Raw genomic sequence first — 20,871 nt, 5'->3', positions numbered from 1 at the left:
ATAATCTCAACGATGCAAGTAGCCTGACAATCTTTCACCTGAACAACCAAGTAAACCTGCTAACACGCTCCAAGTTTATTCAGAATCTGACTGACGATGTCGGCAGAGGAACAAATTGATGACGAATAACGAACAAATGTCAACAATTTATTCAATAACAAAATACATTTAGAACTGCATCTTGTGTGGATACTGGTTCTTTCCGAGTGAGAATCTCGTTCCAAGGTATCCGAAGAGGAACTTGTGCTCTGGGTGCTTCTTGATGGCAGCGAGGATTGGGGCATCAACGGTCTTGATGTCCTTCTTTCTCTGCTCGGAGACCTGCAAAAAATAAATATGAAAATCGAAAAGATCACTTTAAAAATTTATCTACATATGGGTTATTCCAGAAATTGTGGGAAGCGCTTGACACTCTCCGTTCACAGAAAAAGTGATGAAGAGTAACAGTGCGCCTCTCTATTATCTCGCATCAAAATTATACGAAACAATCCATAAAGATAGCCCGTCCCTTTTCAATGCAAAAAGCGATGATAAATAACCTACGGTGTACTCGGTCTTTCCGGAAGCAAAGATGTTCTTTCCGGTCTTTTGTGCGGTGGACTTTCTCTTGAAGTACTCGTCGTTGATGTGCTCTGGGATCTTGACTCCGGAGACGTTGACCTTAAGTGAGGTAGCGATCACGAAAGCTTGTCCGATTCTGCGAAGTGGGAATCCGTTGATCTTGTGTGGTCCTAAACATTTAATTTATTTGAATTTACAGCTTTTAAAAATAAATGTGGGAAACGCTTGACACTCTCCAGATACAGGTAACGTAAGGAAGAGTAACACTGCGTCTCTCTACTATTTTGCACCAAAATTATACGAAACGATCCATCGGGAAAGTCCGTCCATTTTCGATGCTGTATCTTTGAAATACGCGTTCAACTAACCAGTGACAAGGAGAAGTCCGGATTGTGGGAGCTGCTTCAAGAAGACAACACGCTTTCCCTTATGACGTCCAGCGAGAACGATGAGGACAGTTCCTGGAGTGAGAGTCTTGCGGAGAGTGACAGTCTTGGAATGTCCGAGAGCGAATTTCGTTCCGTTTCTTTGAAGTTTTGGAAGCTTGGCGCTCTAAAACTAATTTGATTAGTATAAATTTTGAAAACAATTTATCTTGAAAGTTTTTTAATTTGTAGGAAATGTTTGGGAATGAGGTGAAGTCGGGGAGCGCAAAAGCAAGCCCTACTTGCATAATACGACCAATTTCATTTTCGAGAAATCCTAGCACCCTAACTGCATTTTGCTGAAAAGGTGACTCTGGACCTCGTTTAAGAGATTTTATTGAGAAAAAAACGTACAGTGTCCTTGGTGAACTTCGGCTTCTTCTCTCCTTTCTTCAGGCGAAGTCGGGAAGCAGAGAAGCGGAGCACTCCTGGGGAGAGGTCGAAGTTTCTGCTGATGACCGGAAGGTTTCTCTTTCCAACCATTTTGTACCCTGCAAAATAATTAATTTCAACTCTGACCAACTATTTAACAAAAACGACAGACATATTATGAATTGGATGATTAAAAATTATTTTTTGATTAAAAAAGAGATCAAGCAATATGAATCCTAAAATTTAAAAAACATGTAAAAAACGATTTCTGGCAAAAAGAACAGAGAATTAAATTGAATAATGAACCAGAATTTTAATGGGAATCATGTTTTTACATTTTTAAACTGGAAATAACGTTATTTTTTCTTAAAAACATGTAAAAATCGAAAAAAGAATTAAAAAGCACGAAAAAATCAGCGAATAGGGCTTGTTGCCTGAGTATTCAATGCCTCGTCGCGGCGAGACCCGCGTCTGACTACGGTGACACTCGTTTTACGTGTGTTATTTCTCCCTGTTCTTCAACACAAAATGCAACTTTTTCATGAAAAATGTTTATTTTTATATATTTCAGAAAGTTATTTAGGCAATAATAATAATTATAATTAAATCAAAAAATTGTTAATTATCTGTCATAAATTTTAAAAATTAGTTTTTCAAAACGAAAATTATTAATGTAAAATGTTTTTTGCACCTGATCAGGTACCTGAAAAATGATCAAATGAAAACAGATCGGAATTGTAATTCCTCACCAGATAATTTATTCAGTAAAAAATCTTTCCCCATCTTAAATTCGATCAGATCACCCAGCGGAAATATTTTCGAAGTTCTTGAAAAGGTTTCTAAAACGAGTTTCATCTAAGTCTCATGATCTATTCGCCAATACCACCGCTGTCTGTCCAAACAAAGCATCAAAAATATTTATTATATCAAAAACATGGTCAAACTCGTTCAATCATACACACAAACTCGAAACAACATAAAAAGAGGTGGTATTTAATTTAGAAGAAGAAAAATGAAACAGTGAAAATAAGGATTATAACAATTTGGTTTGATTAGGAATTGGCCCGTAGCTTCGTAAGAGTTCTGTAGGTTACAGGATAAAATATGGAATTGAAATAATGGATACAAATTGGTGATCACCGGACACATCTGCCACGCTGAAGAGTGAAACCTGGACAGCACGCGTTCTCGCATGGAGCCATCACCGTCTTCTCTCTGAAAAAATGAAATTTAAAATTCAAAGTTTTGGTTGATTGAAGAACTTACTGTCTACAACGGACGCCTCGTAACAAAGAAAGGAAACCTCCACATTGACCCTCTTCCTCCCGTTTCTGAGCGCACATACCCGTACAAGCTTGAGTATTGCAAATTTGTGTTTCTACTGGCTCCCCACTGAAAAATTTACAGTTATTTTATATTTTCATTAGCTATGGTTATATAAAGGTCCAATTGATTAGTTTGGGAAACGTACGAGCATGCATTTCCAGGTGGACATGTTCGGGTTCTCATGCGACTTCCGCATGCTCCACAAGTTGCGGAACATGCCGTCCAGGGGCTCCAGGAATTCCAGTTACCCGCCTCTGGTACTGCACGGGCTCTTGCTTCAAAGCCTTTACCACCACGGTAGAAGCTTCGGAAAAGTACAACCATATCAGTAGTTGCAGAACGGATTCTAGTTGGAGGAGTTCCATAGCAACAATATCTGGAAATTATCATAATGTTAGGTAATTACTATGCAATTACAAAATATACCTCATTCCAGTATTTGCAAAATCAGTAGAGTTTCTAACTTCTACGTAGTCCATGCACAAAGAATGTCTAATTTTGCAGTACATCTCAAATTCTCCAATAAACTGAAATTCTACAATATGACCTGGTGGAGCAACGAGAAGCCATGAGCATTCTTGTCCTTCTTTGAATTCTCTTGGATATCCAGGTGATGATATTCTAGTTGTAGATCTAGTTAAACTGATTTTTCCACCACAAGTGGCTCCGTATCCAGGCATCACTTGTTCGCAGTATTGCCCGGTGAATCCATCAGGACATCGACAACGATCACAACGACGTGGATCCGTGTATCCTCCACGTTGACATGGAAGTTTTGATGGGCAGACTGCGGAGCAGTAGATTTTATTCATTAGTCGGATGTCGTTAAAAGATAACTGATCACGTTGACCTGGAAGATTATTTTTTAGCAAGTTCCTATTACCTAGAAGTGAAATTTCCGCGACTTTTTGTGCCAAAAATACGGTACCCGACACGAAAAATATTTTTAAATAAAAAATATGCGCTGCTTTCAAGAGTGCTGTAGTTTCAAACTTTCGTTGCTGCTGAATTTGTATCGGGTTTTCATAGTTTCTATAAAATAAAATAAATTTGTCTGATACATTTATGTGAAAAATGTTGAACGACACAAGAGAAAAACAAAATATAAATCGATGAAAATTGAGCAGCCACAAAAGTTTGAGACTACAGTATTCTTTAAAGGCGCGTACCCTTTCGCATTTCCCACAAATTTGCCGTGTCGAGACCGGGTACCGTATTTTCTGGCAAAAAAATCGCCAATTTGCACAAATACGTTATTATTTTTCCAATCCCAATTCTGTGCATGTTTACTTTATGCAATTTAATGGAAGTACATTCACACTGATCTCGCCGCGCCAACAATATTTATTTTGAAATTGTCCGTACGAACCTTAAAGATTACTGTTGAAATTGGTTGTTTTATAATAAATTTATCTTGTTGCTCTTGATTATAATAAATGTTAAACTTAATATTGAATACGGAAAAAAAATACCGTATATTCTCTATTAGTAAGGCGCCTCTATTAGTTTTGCACCCCTTCACTTGTTCCCTATTTTTAGGAATTGAAAATTTGCATTAGAAAATCGTTTTACAAATCAGGAAAATTCTTACAGACTTGGTATAACAAGTCAAAATTGGCAAAATATGAGTGCAACTCGGACAGTTTTTGCGTCCATTTTGCATTTTGCTTCACATTATTTATTCGTCCATTTTGCTTCACAAGGTCTTACTGAAATTGATGATATTTGCCATAACTTAATGGGAAACATGAGAAAACCCTGTTTGAAAATTAGTTTTGCACCCTATATTAGTTTTGCATCAAATTAGGTGTCCGAAAATAAGTTTTGCACGCCTTACTAATAGTGGATATACGGTATATCTAGGTCCCACAGTAATTTAAGGCGCGTGCACCAACTTTTTAAAGATAACTGCTGGGCGCGCGACGAGACCATTTTGAATAAATTGGCATCCCTTGAAACTCACTGGGTAAAGATTGAGATAGAAACATCGTGTATATTGTATAGTTGTGTATAATTGGAAAAATAGACTTACCAATAGTTTTTTGATAATCCGTGACATAGGTACTGATTGTATACAAATCATCAAACTTTGAGAATGCCTTGGACCGGTAATGCATGATACTTCCATAATCATATGGTACTCCAGCATTATCAACATCATCAGGATCTTCTTTCAAGAATTGCCCCTTTGAATCTTTATCAATATTTTCCCATCTAACTGTTACATATTGATCTCTATCGGGTCTCGATTGTTCATGCCAGAAGCCAAGAGCATGTGCAACTTCATGAGCAATAACTCCTAATCGAATACATTCAGGTGCAAGTGAAACAAGTTGTTCTTCTCCGAGTGGATGTCTCCCAACATTTGATGCACATCCATCAACATCAGTGAATACAATTCGATTTCCAGAGTTAGCTTGATCGTTTCTTTGAAAGTTGAGACAAGTTATATTGTGCCAGTGTTCAAGTGCAAGTTCGATGATTCTTTGTTCGCGTTGGGCTGGAAATATGGGAAAATGTAAGTGATTTAGAATGGGAAAAATCTTATTATTTTTCCAGTCATTAGTCAGAAAACTTATTTTATTTTTTATTTTTTTATTTCAAGAAATACATCAAAATTCGAATTTTGGAAAACTTCAGAACACTATAACTTTCTAGTTAATATTTTCATTTCCAATGACATTTTCGAATAAAACTGGAGTAGCGTCAGTGGGAAAAGTGCTCAAATGTCCAATTATTGTAGTAATGGGGATATTCAAGTAGTGTCGGAAAATTAAAAAGTGTAGAAAAATTACGTCACAACTGTATTCAAGTATATAAAAACATGTATTTTAATACATTTGTGACGTCACAAATGTATTTAAATGCATTTTGCTACATTACTTGAATAACCCCATAAAAGTTTTCAAATGTTTTTTTTGGCATTTTTTATTTATAGTCACACCCTGAAAACTCAGTTGTCACCTATCATAATTTTGGAACTCGACCAAAAAATGTTCTTTAAACGAGTTTTGTTTTGAATATTTGGTAATTTACCAAAACTTGGTTACTTTATTATCATATTCCGTCATGTTATACTACAATAGGTGCGTTTAGACTTAATCCACACTTGATGACATCTTAAATAAAACAGTTTTATGCTTGAAAACTCACTGTGACTTCCATCAAAAGCATAAATTATCGGTCGACTGGCGTCCCATCTTCTCAAGTTAGACCCAATGAATTTTCTCTTTACTCTTGTTTTTCCTGAAATTCATTCTTTAATATTTTTTGCAAACCAAAAAAAGGCCTCTTAAAAATTTAAATTTCAAATTTTGGTGGTACATTTTAAAATGAAATGTGGTGCGCTAATATTATACCAACCTTCAGTTAGTGCTTGCTCATAAAGAGCCTTTGCTTGCTCTGGATAGAGAACAATATCTCCTTGAAAGAATTTTCCCTGCTCTTCTGGATTCAGCACACTATCTCTCTTACGATCCCATGCTACCAACTCTGGATTCTTGTGTCGTTCGATTTCCTGAAAATATTTATATGACGAGGGGGCTCATATAGCGACCGATTTTTCTTTTTTGCGTTCACGAAGCACGAGCTGTGTTCTGTGCAAGTGTCAGACAACCAGAATAAATTCGAAAATAATTATTTGACATTCAAAAGATCCCTACAGTAGTTTTTGGGGAGTTTCTCGTGTTATTGATATTTAATAAAAAATCAGTTTATTATCCGTTTTTAATCACAGTTGATATGATTGGTCACTGAATCAACACTCATTTTTCATTTTCATCTTCATTTTCTTCATTATTCTTTAGTAGCAGAATAGGAAGTCTTCACTTCTCTTAACCCCCCTTTACATACATACATTTATCACTGGCCCAAATGTGTCTCGAGAATCAAAATGAAGAGAGGAGAAACCTGTTTCGATGCTGTTGAAGAATCACTCAATCAGTACATAGAAAACGCAAGAAATTAATGAAGAAATGGAGGAAATTGACAAGAAGAAAAACGATGATTTGAAACCATGTCGAGAGAGACAGAGAGGATCAGGACAACTTTTTTTTGAAAATTGATAACTCAATCAATCGATAAGTACCACGAGATTTAGACAAAATAAACTATTTATCATCTCGAGGCGAAAACTATTCGAATGTGAAAAGAGTTGCAAAAGGTACTCCTTCTTGGAACTTCACAAATTTACAGTGTTGCAATTTACAACTTTGTGAGTAAAAAAATGGGATGTCATATAAAATGTCTAATTGTAGCTACGAGTTTCAGTCTAAATTAATTTTTTAGATTCGATGGTTTTTTTTTGTTTTTCATTCTATCAAAAATCAGAGTTTTTAAAATTATTTTTAATGAACTCGTTCAGAAAAATTTTACCTCTGGGTGCTTCTCATCAGCCAATTTATTCAGTTTATCCATATAATAGTCAACTGTTTTCTGATCTTCCTCTGACATCATTCTCCGTTTTCTAACACCTGGAGCTGAAGAGGGAGGGTCCTCCTCATCTTTATTTGAAAGGTCTCGAAGGGAATGAGCAGCACATAATGACAGTAATCCGAATATGATAAATATTTTGTGCATGCTGAAATTAAAGTTTAAAGTTATTTATTTAAAATTTAGTAGAAGCAAAGTGAAAAATAACGAACAAAACGTATAGGAGTGTTTGGAAATATCAATCCAGTTTACACCGTTTTTTTTCAGAGTCAATGATTTAATTGTCACCGTATTATTCAAGGTTGTATAATTAAAAAATAATTAACGCCTAGATTGCTGTCAAGTGTTCACATAAGGTGGAAGTATAATTATATGTCAGCTTGATAGGTGAATGAGAGAATTGAGGTTGGATGAGGTGTGAAGCGTTTGGTGGAAGCATTTTTTTCAGTTTATTTGAAGAAGAAAAACTAAATGAAATTATTTATAAGCAAATACTATAAACCTCAAGAGATTCGTTCGGAAAGTACTCAATTTTGTACCTTTTAATAAAACCAAAAACGACCAATATGTAACAGTGAACGCCCAGATGAAGATGGCTGAAAAAAACATGGTTTCGGATTTTTCCTAAAGAAGATAAAGGCTTTAAAAATCAGAAGTTCTCTGAATGCCTTACTATTAAACAATATCACTTGTTCCAAAATTGAAAATCTAATAGCAGAAATACAAAAGCTTTCAGTTTTCAAAAAGTTATCCGGAAAATTTTTAGAAAAACGGTGTAATTGAAACAAAAATTGGAAATACGCATTAAAAAAATATAAGACCCTATTTGAGATTTGAAGGTGAACCATATTGAAAAGGCCTAGAAGGACCTGAAATTAGGAACATGACTTTCAAAGAACATTAGTTTTAAAAACAAATTGTGAAGTTATAGCTTCAAGTACCAGTATTATTTATTTGCATTGATGGTTACCTAATTAAGTACTAGCCTAATAACAAAAGAGAAAGAGAGAGAGAGATAATTAAAATAAAAGAGAATAAGAGACACTTGATGTCCGAATGGTATATGCAATGGCTATGTAAAGACAAATAAAAGAAGGTGGAGACTCTGGGACTGTTTATATCTCTAACCTCTCTTACTATTTCCACTTTTGTAGATAGATAGATCAAGCAAAAGAAGAAGAAAAAAGAAAAGTAGAAGACTATGAAGAGATGACAATTTAAAAGAGAAAATGAGAAAGAAAGGTAAAGATTCAAGCAAAAACTTGACCTGAATGAGAGAGACAGAAAGCGAAAGGTGTGAAGCCGATGAAGGGCATGGGAGGGCTGACTGGTATGCTTAGAATATTGTTTCTTCTTCTTCTATACACATTTCATGTTCATGGGAAGAAAGGTAATAGGAATTTTGAAACGATAAGATAATGACAAAAAGGAACGGTACGTGACGCAAATGAAAAAAAAAACGGAATTGATTTGACGAATACGGGGTTGAAGATGAAATTAGAAGGTGGAATGATCTGATCCGTGAGCTAGATCTTTCTGCTCAAAATTATACTGTAATTCCATTTAAAATGTCAATGTAAGACTTTTCTGTACGAAAAAAACATTTCTTGCTCTTTCGTTACGGATAAATAAATTAAAGTTGCAAGGTATTTTCTAGCATCGAACAAGAAGCCGCCGACATTGTTGAGTTTCCCTTCCTTGATTTTCAGTTTGATTTTAACTGCCAGTAAAATTCAAAAACTTAGTTAACTGCCAGTAAAATTCAAAAACTATAATAACAGAATCGTCGATATTGAAATTTAATTACTTTCCAATTGACAACATATTTGATTAGTTCTCAGAAAAAAAACTCCAGAAAGTTTCAAAAGTTTGACAGGAAGTTGCAGAAAAGTTATCGGGAAATAGTACTGTAATCACTAGAAAGTTTTCGTTAAAAACTCAAGCTTGAAATGAATTTTTAAAATTTCAGAAATGCATCTCAACTTTTGTGTAAATTTTAGTTGAAGTTTACTTCAAACAAGATACACTATCAGTTCGCATTACACAGGTCTGAGGTCGTAACAGAAAGTGAACATTCTAAGATCCAAATTAAAACATAATTCTCACATATTTTTGTTGACGTTGCATATTGATCATCTTGAGAAACATAACAATTATTTCTACAAAACAATCAGTCAGCTGAGAACAATAGGGATCAGAACATCTGTCACTTTAGGTCAGGAAAAACTGAAACTTCTGATAAAACTACAGTAACTTCTGATACTAAAGATTAATTGATAACTGTATCAATAAAACAATGACACCTTTGGAGGCCATATTCAATCTTTTAGGCCACTTTTTGTTAGCAGAAGAGACCGAAAGTTCTCAACATAATGGTCATTGATACCGTAATCCAACCTCACTGATCAGATCATTCGTCACTTTTCAAAATAAGTGTAGCAACCTGTTCCAGACGGAAAAACAAAAAATTGGTATTGTTATCATAATATAGACATATTAATAAGAGGTGTGATGACTGAATACAATAGTAAACAGGGATTGCTTTTTGTGAAAAGTTAAAAAAACGAACGTGAGGGATTTAATTTCATGAAACTACAGTTGGAAAAGTTGTGACGTCACACATGAGAGTGCAATTTTGGTAAGGACAAGTACAAGAGCAATTACCTAGTAAGGGTTTGCAAAGTTCAGATCTGGACGGAGTTCTAGCGAATACAAAAGATCAGAGAATGAATTTTAAAAGAAACAAATAAATATAAATCAAAGTCTTCTTTTTGAAGCAACTTCCGGTCTATCAAATCCTATCTTGATTACGGTAACTTATAGATCAAATTCAAAAAGTACAAGAAGTACGGTCAGATTCAAAGATCATTTTTGAAACAAGGAAATGTTTCTAAAGACTTTCACGTGGATTCATGTATACATATTTACAGTTTTATATGTCAAATATCACATGAAAATCTCTGTACTTTTCTTAAAAACAATAGGCGGAGCTTATAACCTTTAGAGATGTGATCAACGTCATTTCTATCTTTATCTAATTGATTGATAAGTCTCTAAAAATAGAGAATTTGATATGAGAACTGGTGTTAGAAAATCTTTAAAGAATAGAAAGAAGATGACTTTTGAAAGTCTCTTTCACGTTATCATTTTGAGACATAATTGGAAAAATTAGAGAGATTAGAGAAAAGGAAATTGAATGATAAGGAGATGAAAGTGATATCTTTGAAGGTTCAAAACAACTTTTCCACTTCGAGAAGATTCGTCTATAAAAAGGAAACAATTTTATGAAGGGATCTTTGTGAGTTTATAGAATTCTAGGGGTTGTAGTAGCTTTACCTTTCCAAAAAATGTTGTATTTCAGTTATGCCTTTTTCAAATGAAACAGATCCGCCAAGAAGTTCCAAACTGCAAATGATGTTTGATTTTCGAACTAATAGTTCAAAGTATCCCAGTCTAATTTATTATACACCGGAATTTTTTTATGATTCAACAAATAAAAAAGTGAAGGCGAAATCGGGGAATACCCTCAAGAAGATACACAACATTGCAGGGAAACAAAGGAGAAAAGTCTGGTGTTGGAGCTAAATGTCTTCAAATAAAAGTTACAAAATCGGTATTAATTGGTTGGAATCTCCATAAAATATTATTCAATTAATTTTTCTAAAAAAAAAACACCTTCAATATATTTTGATGAATAGAGCAAAAATCTACTTTTCGTCCTTCCTTAAAATATTATTTTTGAATTACCGCCAACAGTGGCCGTGGCCGCGCACATTTGAATTTTCTAGGCCAATGGTTCAATTCGAGAAAATTTCACCGATTTTTAATGCTTATTTTTTCATTATCCTTTTATCCATTTTTAGATCATAATTTCAATAAAGATTGTTATAAATATTCTTCTTTAATAATTATAAATAATTTTAGAATGGCAGAAGAACCGAAAGGAGTACCGCTGTCAGAGCTCAGCTTGCAACAACTCGGAGAACTCCAGAAGAATTGCGAACAAGAATTAAACTTCTTCCAGGAGTCTTTCAATGCTCTTAAAGTTTGTTGAATTTCGTATTTGTTTTTCAAATTAATAAAAATATTTGCAGGGTCTTTTAACGCGGAACGAAAAAAGTATTTCTGCTTTGGACGATGTGAAAATTGCAACTGCAGGACATACAGCTCTCATTCCACTTTCTGAATCGGTATATTTTCATTGTACTTTTTTAATAATTAATGATTATTCAGCTCTACATCCGTGCTGAACTATCTGATCCATCAAAGCATTTGGTGGAGATCGGAACTGGATACTTCGTGGAGCTGGACCGCGAGAAAGCCAAAGCAATTTTTGACCGTAAAAAGGAACATATTACAAAGCAGGTACGAACATCGAAAGTGTCTTACTTGAGTATTTAATCTTATTTATATCAGGTTGAGACAGTTGAGGGAATTCTGAAAGAGAAGCGAAGAACTCGGGCCTATATTTCGGACGCATTCCAGACCAAGGTTCAGTCTCAACTCGCCACGATGAATACACAATAAATGTCTGCCGAGAAATCTACTTCTGAAAATCTCTTGCTTTTCCGATATTCAAATTGTTGTTATCAATTTTCGATTTTAATACTACACCTTGCATTGATTCTTGTTCAAAATAATATGTTTCTTGCTTCTTTTTTGTATTCTAGCTAGTGGTTCGCGTTCAAACGCCTTGAGTACTTACAGTTCGAAAAAATAATTACTTTAAAATCTAACTTCAGAAGTAATGAGAGTTCAACCGGTGACAAACTGCGAGAAGGCTGTGATATTAGAGGCGCTGAAAATTGGAAAAGTAAACTGGTTTCATTGGATTTATTTTTAATTTTTTTTTCAGAGATTTGATTTTCGTAGTCTGGAAGAATTTCGGGATGTGAAGTTAGTGGTCGGAGCAGAAGTTGGAACTGCAATTTGCACTATTGGAAATACAAAGTTCGTTAGTTTTTCCTTATTATTTATAGTCATAAATTTTGAATTTTCAGAGTAATGGCTGCAGTAAGTGCCGAAATCGCTGAACCATCGTCAATGAGACCACACAAAGGAGTTATTAATATTGACGTTGATTTGAGTCCAATGGCTAATTATGGTTAGATTCCTATTTTTGATTAACAATTATCCTTTTTTTAGCCAATGAGCATGACCGTCTCGGGAGCAAAGGAATGGAACTGATTCGTCTATTGGAGCTTATTATTCGTGATTCTCGGTGTATTGATGTTGAGGTGAATTGAGCTGTAGAGAACTTAAATTACAAAAATAAATTCCAGGCTCTCTGCATTCGCGCTGGAAAAGAAATTTGGAAAATTCGAGTAGATGTCCGAATTCTTGACGAAGATGGAAGTCTTCTTGATTGTGCTTGTCTCGCTGCTATCACAGCTCTTCAGCATTTTAGACGACCAAATGTCACTTTGGAACCACATCACACTCTTATCGTGAGTTTGAATTTTTTTAAAGTTCTTAAGTAATCACAAATTTCAGTATTCGGAATACGAAAAAGCACCAGTTCCATTGAACATTTACCATATGCCAATTTGTACAACCATCGGATTATTGGATAAAGGGTTTGATTTCTGTCACAAATTCATTTTAATTTTTAATTTTCAGACAAATTGTAGTCATCGATCCAACAGATAAAGAAACTGCATGTCTTGATGGATCAATTGTAGTTGCCTGCAATAAGCGTCGCGAAGTTTGTGCCCTCCATCAGAGCACAAATCTCATTTTATCAACAAAGCAGGTATTCAATTTCGCATTTCAAATTTTCGAATATGACTTTAAAATTATTAAGATCGAGCGTTGCGTAAAGTTGGCAATGGCTCGTGCGGAAGCGCTCACTGCAGTTGTTAGTGACGTCATTAAACAGGATCAAATTGAAAGGTAACATTAGATTTTCAAATTTTGAAATTATTATTCAATTGTAAAATATTTCAGAAGCGCATTCAAACGTCCGGATGGTTTTGCAATCACCACTCCATCACTCATTCTCACAGCTGGAACTACAGCTTCTCGTCAAATTCGTGCTCCTGTAATCAAAACTGAGCCTGAGTCGTTCACACAGAGAAGTCTCTACCAACCAAGTGTTATTCTTAATGAGAATCCATTGAGTGTCGGATCAGTCAAGCAAGAAGATGTTGATGAGGAGACATTGCTCGCCGAGCAACTTACAACTATTCAGAATAGTGTTGGACAAGTTGAAGTGACTGAGAAGCAGACTGTTGCAGTTTCCAGCCGAAAGGTTTGTGAAATTAAGATTTTATTTAAACATTTTTTTACTATTTATTACTGTTTAAGCGCGAAGTAGAGGAAGTCAACGATCTTCTTGACGGACTCGACGATGACGACGAGGAGGAAGAAGTTCAAACAATGACACTGGGATCCGAAACAGTATTGAACGACGTGCCAATGGAAGAAGCTCCAGATGCCGAAGATAGCCTCGTGAATGCTAAAAAGAAAAAGAAGAAGTAGTTTAGATGCCGCTAATTTCTTTAATTTGTTGTCTTTTTCATTCCTTCCCATTTTTATTTGTTCGCAATGTTGCCTTGTTGTGTTTATGAATCGTTTAAAGTTTCATTCGGGAAGTACGGGATTCAGTTGAATAAGACATTTAGCAGCTAAATATTCCTGAACAGAGATTGACATGAGATAGAGAAAAAAACCAATGCAATATTTATATTATTAAGAAACCATGAGATCATGAGAATGCCTACCGTTGTTTTAATATCTCGTAGCGAAGGCACCTAAATCTCTCTTCGCCGCATGCTCTCTGCTTCCGCTACTTTCGTGCCAGAAAGTAGGCATTCTCATGAACTGGTGGTCTCTTAATACGCTGATACGAAATTTTGCGATTTCTGTTCAAAAAATACGGTACCGGTCTCGATAAGACAAGGTTTTGTAATTTAAAAATGCTGTGCGCCTTGGAAGATTACTGTAATTTTAAACTTTCGTAGCTACGAAAATTTCCTAAATTTTTCGTATTATAAATATATTAGCTTAGCAACGAGATTTTAAAATTACAGTAATCCTTAAAGGCGCACACCCTTTTCAATAAATTTTAGTCGTGTCGAGACCAGGTACCGTATGTTTGACGCAAAAACAGCGAAACATTGCGTTTAAGTATAATGCTCCACAAACACCATGAAATCATCATTACACCATGATGCTGCTCGTTTCGTTGCCAAGAGGGCGACAGAGGAAGAATCCCTGTCACACCTCGATCGGGGGAAGTGCCTAATCTGACCCTGAAGGATATACCTGTCAAATTAGTTTTAGCTAAAAACTTATGCATCTTCCGTGTAAATTCAAAAAAAAAGTTCACGCAAACTCTTATCAAGATTCATTTTAAAAGAGTGTTCGATTTTTAAAAAAATCAGTTTCTAATATTTTCGTCGTACAAATCGGACGGAACTCGGATCACCATAAAATAAAATGAGCAAGAAAATGGATTCAAAAAGAAAGAAGGAACGCTCTCGTAATTATTCGCCGAGAGAAATGTGAGTTTGGGCAAAATAAATTCAGAAAGTCATTGCTTGAATAGCATATAATTTTCTGACAATGGTTTTCTCATTATTATTGGTACGCAGAAAAATGCGCCTTTTAAAATCGAGGTGTAATCGCGCTCCGAGACCAAATGAAAATGTTGAAAGTGCAATAAACATTGGGCTCGCTAGGCATAAAATTCTCGAAATCGGCAAAATGATGGAAAACGTATGAATTAACGTTTTTTTCCGTCTATACCTGCACACTCCCCTAAGTTCCCGCATAATTAATAAAGATGTAGACGCGCGCGCGCGTACGTTCATCAACTTTTGAATCAAAGTTCCAATTCTTAAATTTTCAGCGGAATCCCAACAATCTTCACACCAGTTCCTCCACATGAGAAGGCTCTGATTGCTGAGCAAAGTCTTCGACGTTTCCGTACTTCAGTTGCCAAAACTCCCTCCAAATCTGACATGTCTTCATTTCAAGAGTCTACAGCTGCTGATTCAAAACAAATTGCTGATCCGCACGTTCTGCCACGTATGGCATTGATTCGTGTGTATTTCATGCAAAACTTGTTCACCACATTTGAATTGGCAACTGATCGATCACTTCAGACACTTCTACGGATTGTGCTGAATGCTATATCCAAAGAGATGTGGGTTTGAATTTTTGTTTTGCACGTAGCAAATGTAAAATTATCTGAAATTGAATGATTTTTTCCAATACTTTCATCTACTTATCCGTATTGGAAGAATTAAATATTCAAACCCTGAGCACATCTTTTAGTTTCAAAGTATTTTTTTCAGCCGCAATGAGTTCTCATTCTACGTCTTTGCTTCTCCATATGATGTAATTTGGAAACGTCCACGTTGTGAAGTGATGAAGACACCACCATCGGATAACATTTTTCGACAAATTCTAGTTCCATCTCAAATGAATTTGACATTGTCTGAACTATTCTTGGAGACAAAAACGGATGGCCTAGAATTGATGAATATATATTTATTCGTTAAAAACATGACAGATGTTGGTTTGAATTGTTTAAGACATGTCTTCTAATTTTATCATTTTTTTCAGGAAAATGGGTCAGTTGATGGTATGCAATCACGGAAAAGTTGGAAGTATCAGCAAGTCATCAATTAGTACTCGAATGTATTTATGATTTATTTCTAATAAACATGAATTTTGACTAGAACTTTGAATAAATTCATATATTCTGTATTCATATATTCTGTAGCTTTCCAAAGGCAGATTAATCTGGAGAACCAGTTTTTATTTTTTAGCAAGTTGTTTCGTATCAGTTAGGAGTAGGCATGTAGAAGGCTCGATGTAGTCTCGTGGACAGCCACGAAGCACTCGGTTATCAACTCTAACTTATTACCCAAGTTTAGACACTTGTCCAATTTAAGTTTTGCTACAGTTTTGCCAACCTCTGAATCACAGCTGATATTTTGGATAAACCTTGGTTGGTGAAACTAAAGCAAAAAAACGAATGTTGAGCGTAGAAAGGCATAAAATTGGAACCAAGGTAGGCATATGGTAGACATGAGGTAGGCATGAAGATGTAGCACAGAAATAGATCATTTAAGTGACATTACACAGAACCTAAAATAAAAAATTCAGTTTGACCAAGGTTTATATAATATTTTATATAGAACCCGTCCCTTGTCTTAACTTATAGAATTGTTCCAATTTCTGCGAGTAAATTCTTATCCAGTTTCGTATTTCAATTTCTGTTTGTTTGTCTGTATCTCTTTGTATTCTGTATTCTTTTGTCATTTTTTCATACACGAGCTGTATCCTAAATGTGTGTGAGTGTTTTCCCTTCCCGTCATGCATTTCAAATTACGGTAACCGGATGAGACAGTACGTGATGCAACAGTATAGACAGAGAGACGCAGACATATGACTCCCCCGCTTCTGAGGATGAGCTCTGGAAGAGTCAAGAAGAAGCTTACGAGTCTGAAGAAAAAGAGAAGAAGAAATAGAAGCAAGTGGTGGACAAGTGAGTACCAAAGAACTTTCGGTTCACAGTGTCGGATGCCGAATTCGATTAATTTTTGAAACGATTTCATCTTTTGTTTAGTTTTTACATACATTCCGCAATTTAAGTTCAAAGTTAAAATTTTTTTTGCTTCCTAGTTTATTTATAAATTACTCTTTGAATATTTTTTTATTTCTATCATTATCACGGTCTACTATAATTATTGCTGATTATTAGGATTGAAGTTTCACTGTTATTATTTATTTTAAAATTCTAATTTTTGTTAATCACATCTCACTAGAAACATTTTCATTTTTCTAAATCATTCAAAAATTCAGATAAATCCGTCATTGATGTTATCATACACATGAACTTTTTGACTTGTGATGCAATCACATACATTCACTCGGAGCCGTGGTGTTCCGATTTATATGAATGGATCTGTGTCACATCAAAGATTATACGATCGGCTTTCAGAGGTTTGTCAAGTTTTTAAAAAAGATAGTTCAAGGATATTTGTTTGAAAATATTATAGTATCTAGATTAAACTTCTCCTTTTAAATTGAAATCTATAGTTACATACGAAACTGCACAAAGAAGTGAAACATTACAAGATTCATTTTTTGCAAAGACAAGACAAATTGTATATAACCACATTTACAACCATATCTTTACAGCCATCAACATCTCGACAGCTTCCCAGAAGTATTTCACTTGCTCCAACTGGACATCATCGTACCGGATCTACACGAATAGACAGAGAACAAGTTGATGTATGTTAGGAAATGTTTTTGAAATGAATTTTGCAAATAAATTAAAATATCCCAAAATAAAAATAAAAACTTTCAGACGTCCCTCCCTGTAACATATATACCTCGATTTCATGACGAGTCAGCAGTTCGACGAATGAATTACCGACAGATACCAGGAACCGACATTCGAATGTCAAAAATTGGATTCGGTAATATTTTTGAATTTATGGAAATTCATAGAGGTGGATGAAGAACTCTCATTTGACTTGGTTACTCTAATTAACAAGACAGTTAAAATTATTTTTGTCTTGCTCAGATCATTCTAACATTCAGTAACTTCGGGCATCTAGCAATTTTCTTTAAAAAAATTAGAATTTTGGCAATTTGCCAAATTTCGATAATTCGGGAATACCTCAATTGTTTTAAAGCTTTTCATATTGAGACCATCTCGACAAGATCCCCTATTTATAATTTGATTGAAACAACTATTTTGTAGGTGCTGCTGCAATCGGAGGAATGTTTGGAAATGTAGAAGATTCGATAATAAAAATAGTGGAAACTGCCATAAAACAAGGTTTGTAGCTTTTATTAATCGTAAATTATTTCATAAGTTATTTAGTAGTTATTTCAAGGTATTTTTATAGTTTTAAATTTATTAAGAATAAAGTAATTGCAAATTTTCATTTCCGTACGGTAACCAAACTTTATAATTCAGAAACGTACGTGAAAATATAGAAACATATTCTAATGATTCAAAAATAAATAGTATTAATGTTGGGAAGTTAGAAAAGGATCTGAAAAACAGACTAGAAATGATATTTTTTGGCAAATCGGAAACCAAAACTTGAGGTTTTTTGTTTTAAAATTTTCTACAAAACTAAAAACCATTTTCCAGGTAATTAAATACTTTTCTTCAATTCTACCGTAGTTTTTTTACAGTTTCGTAATTTTACCGCACCCCCTGGTACGGTATCTATGATTCAATAGTTGTATTCTTGTTTAGGTATCAATTATATCGATACAGGATACTGGTACAGTCAGAGTCGGAGTGAATCAATATTGGGAAAGGTAAGTGATTAAACTTCTGAATCACTTTCATGTTCTACTTCAGGCTCTGTCAAAAATTCCACGAAAAGCATATTATATAAGTACAAAAGTTGGGAGATTCGAATTGGACTACGCTCGGACATTTGACTTTCGAGCTGATAAAATCCTGGAATCTTTGACAAATTCCCTAAAGCGACTTCAATTGACATATATTGACATTTGCTATGTTCAGGTGAGATTCTTATTGTTGAAGATATCAAAATTTGATTCAAATTTCAGATCCATGATGCAGACTTTGCTCCGAATGAATCAATTGTTCTATATGAAACTCTACAGGCTCTTGAAATGGCAAAGTCATCTGGAAAGATTAGGCACATTGGTCTGACGGGATATCCATTGGGAAAACTTGTGTACTCGTTTAGATATGTTTGGAATGCGCCAAAATTATATTTTTCAGTCAACTTGTCGATTGTTCGGCTACTAAAATAGATTTTGTGATGACATACTGCAAAGGGACATTGAACAATAATGCTCTTGGACAATTTACTGCTTGGTTTCAGACTCGAAATATTGCAGTAATCAATTCTGGAGCACTATGTTGGGGTTTGCTCACAGAAAAGGGTCCACCGCCTTGGCATCCAGCAAGTGATGAAATTAAAGAAGCTTGCTTAGCAGCCACTACTTACTGTTCAGTTAGTTTCTATACTTTTGTAAATTCCAAAATAGTTTCTTTCAGTCTAAGAATATAAGCATATCAAAACTAGCTCTAGACTATGCTCTCAATTTCCCGAACGTTATTTGTTGTCTGGTTGGAATGGATAGTGTGCAACAAGTATTAGACAACCTGGAATTATCCAACTTTTCACGAATAACAGATGTAGAGCAGAGAGTTCGAGATCGGATAATGCGAAGGTGAGATCGTGTAACGAGCTTCTCACATATATTTCATTATTTTCAGGTATCTAGACAGACTGGAAAATGCCGGTTGGGAAGGCGTAGATGTCGCTCAATATTGGAAAAAGTTGAAGAAGTTGGGATTAACCGCGTTGGCAACTCATCGTCATTCATCAGTTGAAAGTCTTGCAAGCACATTGAACGGATTTTCTTTATATTCTTCAAACTCGAGCTCCGAATTAAGGACACCCAGGAGACGACGGCCGTTTTAGAACTATCATTTATATTTTTAAATAAGCTCATTGTAATTTTCTTTTAATCTTCGAATTCACTTGGACATTTAATTTTCTTTTCCTTTCAAAACGACTGGTTTCATTTCTATAAATCTTTTTAGTTATTTTTTTTGTTAAGCCACCTGAGACTACGATATATGAATGGTTTCGTATCAATAGTATTCTATTTCAAAATCAATCGCAATACAAAAAACGTTCAATTCTTCAAACTTCTTTACCAAAAGACTACTCATGAAACCGTGAAATTATTCAATGTATCGATTGTCGTCTTCATATGCAAAAAAAATCACCAAGACACTTTTAAATGACGTTTCAACTGAATAATTTTACCAAAAACTTTATTTTAATTTATAGTGTGAAATTGTCGATTTACGAAGACTGCGTATCACAGTTTAACTTCATTTGCCCGCTGCGCAGCCAATGGTCTCGCCACGACCAGCCTCCATCGGCCTCCTCGCCCTGGCAAGACTTTTGGGATTTTTTCTCAATTTTTTGCCCTATTTTTCGTATTCGAACGTTTTTTTGCAATTATTTTGATCAAAATCAATAGTAAATATGAAAATAAAGGCGTCGGGATCTTGTGGTTATCTTTCTTTTTCAAAATGTTACATTATTATTGTTTTTAGGCAAAACTCCGTTTTATTCTCGAAATCGTTACTAAGGATTTTTCCGATTTACTCGTTACTATAAATGTCCAAAAATTCTGGTTTCAGGTAATCATGCAAAACGACGCCGGACAAACCGTCGAGCTTTACGTTCCACGCAAGTGGTGAGATTTTATCTAATTATATATGTATATAGAACGTTGACCAAACATCTACGTTTAACGCTTTAATATCTAATATATATCGAACATATCGTTTTTCAGCTCTTCGTCCAACCGCATCATCGGACCAAAGGACCACGCTTCCGTCCAAATCGATTTCGTCGATGTCGACCCAGAGACTGGCCGCATGGTACGTTAATAAAAATTTCAATGTTGATAATTCAATGTCTTTATTACAGATCCCAGGAAAGTCTACCCGCTACGCCATCTGTGGAGCTATCCGCCGCATGGGAGAATCCGACGACGCTATCTTGAGACTTGCCCAGAAGGACGGACTCGTGCCAAGAGATGATGTTAAGTCCAACTGAGTAACTTTCTCATAAATTTGTTATTGTTTCCAAAAAATAGTGTTCTTCAACATCTAATGAAAAATTGGGAGACGTCAGATACGAACGAGCAAATTATTGCTCATTGGAAAAAATCTAACTTTCTTTTTTTTCAAAAATCTTCCAGATTAAGTGAAAAA

The 20,871-nt window shown here is 35.0% G+C and overlaps 7 protein-coding genes and 9 non-coding genes across 18 annotated transcripts; 8 read left to right on the top strand and 8 right to left on the bottom strand.

Annotated features, from left to right (window-relative positions):
* Positions 1-134: 134 nt before the first annotated feature.
* rpl-6 (Large ribosomal subunit protein eL6) lies at positions 135-1,477 on the bottom strand. Its single transcript, NM_066183.7, has 4 exons — positions 1,341-1,477; positions 930-1,113; positions 544-731; positions 135-321 (listed from the first exon to the last, which is right to left on the bottom strand). The coding sequence occupies exons 1-4, from the start codon at positions 1,467-1,469 to the stop codon at positions 169-171; spliced, it is 654 nt and encodes a 217-aa protein (NP_498584.1). The 5' UTR covers positions 1,470-1,477; the 3' UTR covers positions 135-168.
* On the bottom strand, positions 394-524 carry R151.13. Its single transcript, NR_003434.1, has one exon. It is a non-coding gene; the product is annotated as a small nucleolar RNA R151.13 (small nucleolar RNA).
* On the bottom strand, positions 775-905 carry R151.12. The gene has a single exon (NR_003433.1). It is a non-coding gene; the product is annotated as a small nucleolar RNA R151.12 (small nucleolar RNA).
* R151.16 lies at positions 1,128-1,271 on the top strand. Its single transcript, NR_052441.1, has one exon. It is a non-coding gene; the product is annotated as an Unclassified non-coding RNA R151.16 (non-coding RNA).
* On the bottom strand, positions 1,180-1,311 carry R151.11. Its single transcript, NR_002647.1, has one exon. It is a non-coding gene; the product is annotated as a small nucleolar RNA R151.11 (small nucleolar RNA).
* Positions 1,478-2,259: 782 nt separating the features above from the next.
* dpy-31 (Zinc metalloproteinase dpy-31) lies at positions 2,260-7,263 on the bottom strand. Of its 2 annotated transcripts, none has more exons than NM_001027560.6 (8): positions 7,059-7,263; positions 6,048-6,201; positions 5,838-5,930; positions 4,717-5,184; positions 3,111-3,534; positions 2,830-3,060; positions 2,625-2,750; positions 2,260-2,573 (listed from the first exon to the last, which is right to left on the bottom strand). In NM_001027560.6, the coding sequence occupies exons 1-8, from the start codon at positions 7,260-7,262 to the stop codon at positions 2,495-2,497; spliced, it is 1,779 nt and encodes a 592-aa protein (NP_001022731.1). In that variant the 5' UTR covers position 7,263; the 3' UTR covers positions 2,260-2,494. The 2 variants fall into 2 exon arrangements, 1 of the variants encoding a protein (NP_001022731.1); NR_132452.1 differs by having other exon boundaries at positions 2,495-2,573; positions 2,937-3,060; positions 7,059-7,262.
* R151.17 lies at positions 2,983-3,132 on the top strand. The gene has a single exon (NR_052440.1). It is a non-coding gene; the product is annotated as an Unclassified non-coding RNA R151.17 (non-coding RNA).
* An 889-nt stretch (positions 7,264-8,152) lies between the features above and the next one.
* R151.18 lies at positions 8,153-8,220 on the top strand. The gene has a single exon (NR_052439.1). It is a non-coding gene; the product is annotated as an Unclassified non-coding RNA R151.18 (non-coding RNA).
* Positions 8,221-11,039: 2,819 nt separating this feature from the next.
* pfd-5 (putative prefoldin subunit 5) lies at positions 11,040-11,773 on the top strand. Its single transcript, NM_066181.6, has 4 exons — positions 11,040-11,160; positions 11,210-11,305; positions 11,349-11,480; positions 11,532-11,773. The coding sequence occupies exons 1-4, from the start codon at positions 11,041-11,043 to the stop codon at positions 11,640-11,642; spliced, it is 459 nt and encodes a 152-aa protein (NP_498582.1). The 5' UTR covers position 11,040; the 3' UTR covers positions 11,643-11,773.
* Positions 11,774-11,857: 84 nt separating this feature from the next.
* exos-9 (Exosome complex component RRP45) lies at positions 11,858-13,700 on the top strand. 2 transcript variants are annotated; one of them, NM_001444090.1, is made up of 10 exons: positions 11,858-11,928; positions 11,971-12,069; positions 12,116-12,219; positions 12,261-12,352; positions 12,398-12,562; positions 12,609-12,691; positions 12,735-12,867; positions 12,919-13,007; positions 13,062-13,365; positions 13,422-13,700. In NM_001444090.1, the coding sequence occupies exons 1-3, from the start codon at positions 11,863-11,865 to the stop codon at positions 12,146-12,148; spliced, it is 198 nt and encodes a 65-aa protein (NP_001431061.1). In that variant the 5' UTR covers positions 11,858-11,862; the 3' UTR covers positions 12,149-12,219; positions 12,261-12,352; positions 12,398-12,562; positions 12,609-12,691; positions 12,735-12,867; positions 12,919-13,007; positions 13,062-13,365; positions 13,422-13,700. The 2 variants fall into 2 exon arrangements, with proteins under 2 accessions (NP_001431061.1, NP_741217.1); NM_171186.7 differs by having other exon boundaries at positions 11,971-12,065; positions 13,422-13,699.
* Positions 13,701-14,498: 798 nt separating this feature from the next.
* On the top strand, positions 14,499-15,828 carry F37C12.18 (CDT1 domain-containing protein). Its single transcript, NM_001027398.7, has 4 exons — positions 14,499-14,620; positions 14,968-15,264; positions 15,416-15,635; positions 15,687-15,828. The coding sequence occupies exons 1-4, from the start codon at positions 14,556-14,558 to the stop codon at positions 15,750-15,752; spliced, it is 648 nt and encodes a 215-aa protein (NP_001022569.1). The 5' UTR covers positions 14,499-14,555; the 3' UTR covers positions 15,753-15,828.
* A 594-nt stretch (positions 15,829-16,422) lies between these two features.
* On the bottom strand, positions 16,423-16,562 carry F37C12.22. Its single transcript, NR_052438.1, has one exon. It is a non-coding gene; the product is annotated as an Unclassified non-coding RNA F37C12.22 (non-coding RNA).
* A 369-nt stretch (positions 16,563-16,931) lies between these two features.
* On the top strand, positions 16,932-19,735 carry mec-14 (NADP-dependent oxidoreductase domain-containing protein). Its single transcript, NM_066179.6, has 10 exons — positions 16,932-17,072; positions 17,271-17,366; positions 17,443-17,554; positions 17,842-17,919; positions 18,349-18,413; positions 18,457-18,624; positions 18,672-18,802; positions 18,850-19,084; positions 19,129-19,304; positions 19,351-19,735. The coding sequence occupies exons 1-10, from the start codon at positions 16,980-16,982 to the stop codon at positions 19,556-19,558; spliced, it is 1,362 nt and encodes a 453-aa protein (NP_498580.2). The 5' UTR covers positions 16,932-16,979; the 3' UTR covers positions 19,559-19,735.
* A 139-nt stretch (positions 19,736-19,874) lies between these two features.
* On the bottom strand, positions 19,875-19,895 carry 21ur-10581. Its single transcript, NR_052437.1, has one exon.
* 21ur-7304 lies at positions 19,879-19,899 on the bottom strand. Its single transcript, NR_052436.1, has one exon.
* Positions 19,900-20,292: 393 nt separating this feature from the next.
* rps-21 (Small ribosomal subunit protein eS21) lies at positions 20,293-20,746 on the top strand. Its single transcript, NM_066178.10, has 3 exons — positions 20,293-20,348; positions 20,448-20,535; positions 20,585-20,746. The coding sequence occupies exons 1-3, from the start codon at positions 20,299-20,301 to the stop codon at positions 20,711-20,713; spliced, it is 267 nt and encodes an 88-aa protein (NP_498579.2). The 5' UTR covers positions 20,293-20,298; the 3' UTR covers positions 20,714-20,746.
* Positions 20,747-20,871: the final 125 nt, after the last annotated feature.

The sequence above is a fragment of the Caenorhabditis elegans genome, chromosome III (genome assembly GCF_000002985.6).
Source record: "Caenorhabditis elegans chromosome III".
Lineage (NCBI taxonomy): Eukaryota > Metazoa > Nematoda > Chromadorea > Rhabditida > Rhabditidae > Caenorhabditis > Caenorhabditis elegans.
This window is presented reverse-complemented; position numbering and strand designations above follow the sequence as displayed.

What these genes read in the sequence shown, in the direction of transcription:
- rpl-6 (NM_066183.7), bottom strand. Translation starts at nt 1,469, where the DNA reads ATGGTTGGAAAGAGAAACCTTCCGGTCATCAGCAGAAACTTCGACCTC. An exon ending in CGAAGTTCACCAAGGACACT is followed by an intron (nt 1,114 to 1,340) that starts GTACGTTTTTTT and finishes AATTAGTTTTAG; the next exon opens with AGCGCCAAGCTTCCAAAACT. An exon ending in CCGGAAAGACCGAGTACACC is followed by an intron (nt 322 to 543) that starts GTAGGTTATTTA and finishes TATTTTTTGCAG; the next exon opens with GTCTCCGAGCAGAGAAAGAA.
- dpy-31 (NM_001027560.6), bottom strand. Translation starts at nt 7,262, where the DNA reads ATGCACAAAATATTTATCATATTCGGATTACTGTCATTATGTGCTGCT. An exon ending in TGCTTTTGATGGAAGTCACA is followed by an intron (nt 5,185 to 5,837) that starts GTGAGTTTTCAA and finishes CCATATTTCCAG; the next exon opens with CCCAACGCGAACAAAGAATC. An exon ending in CCACCTGGAAATGCATGCTC is followed by an intron (nt 2,751 to 2,829) that starts GTACGTTTCCCA and finishes TAAATTTTTCAG; the next exon opens with TGGGGAGCCAGTAGAAACAC.
- pfd-5 (NM_066181.6), top strand. Translation starts at nt 11,041, where the DNA reads ATGGCAGAAGAACCGAAAGGAGTACCGCTGTCAGAGCTCAGCTTGCAA. An exon ending in AGTCTTTCAATGCTCTTAAA is followed by an intron (nt 11,161 to 11,209) that starts GTTTGTTGAATT and finishes AAATATTTGCAG; the next exon opens with GGTCTTTTAACGCGGAACGA. An exon ending in TCATTCCACTTTCTGAATCG is followed by an intron (nt 11,306 to 11,348) that starts GTATATTTTCAT and finishes ATGATTATTCAG; the next exon opens with CTCTACATCCGTGCTGAACT.
- exos-9 (NM_171186.7), top strand. Translation starts at nt 11,863, where the DNA reads ATGAGAGTTCAACCGGTGACAAACTGCGAGAAGGCTGTGATATTAGAG. An exon ending in CTCGGTGTATTGATGTTGAG is followed by an intron (nt 12,353 to 12,397) that starts GTGAATTGAGCT and finishes AATAAATTCCAG; the next exon opens with GCTCTCTGCATTCGCGCTGG. An exon ending in AACCACATCACACTCTTATC is followed by an intron (nt 12,563 to 12,608) that starts GTGAGTTTGAAT and finishes CACAAATTTCAG; the next exon opens with TATTCGGAATACGAAAAAGC.
- F37C12.18 (NM_001027398.7), top strand. Translation starts at nt 14,556, where the DNA reads ATGAGCAAGAAAATGGATTCAAAAAGAAAGAAGGAACGCTCTCGTAAT. An exon ending in AATTATTCGCCGAGAGAAAT is followed by an intron (nt 14,621 to 14,967) that starts GTGAGTTTGGGC and finishes TTAAATTTTCAG; the next exon opens with CGGAATCCCAACAATCTTCA. An exon ending in TCGTTAAAAACATGACAGAT is followed by an intron (nt 15,636 to 15,686) that starts GTTGGTTTGAAT and finishes CATTTTTTTCAG; the next exon opens with GAAAATGGGTCAGTTGATGG.
- mec-14 (NM_066179.6), top strand. Translation starts at nt 16,980, where the DNA reads ATGCAATCACATACATTCACTCGGAGCCGTGGTGTTCCGATTTATATG. An exon ending in TATACGATCGGCTTTCAGAG is followed by an intron (nt 17,073 to 17,270) that starts GTTTGTCAAGTT and finishes ATATCTTTACAG; the next exon opens with CCATCAACATCTCGACAGCT. An exon ending in TTGACATTTGCTATGTTCAG is followed by an intron (nt 18,625 to 18,671) that starts GTGAGATTCTTA and finishes TTCAAATTTCAG; the next exon opens with ATCCATGATGCAGACTTTGC.
- rps-21 (NM_066178.10), top strand. Translation starts at nt 20,299, where the DNA reads ATGCAAAACGACGCCGGACAAACCGTCGAGCTTTACGTTCCACGCAAG. An exon ending in CTTTACGTTCCACGCAAGTG is followed by an intron (nt 20,349 to 20,447) that starts GTGAGATTTTAT and finishes ATCGTTTTTCAG; the next exon opens with CTCTTCGTCCAACCGCATCA. An exon ending in ACCCAGAGACTGGCCGCATG is followed by an intron (nt 20,536 to 20,584) that starts GTACGTTAATAA and finishes TCTTTATTACAG; the next exon opens with ATCCCAGGAAAGTCTACCCG.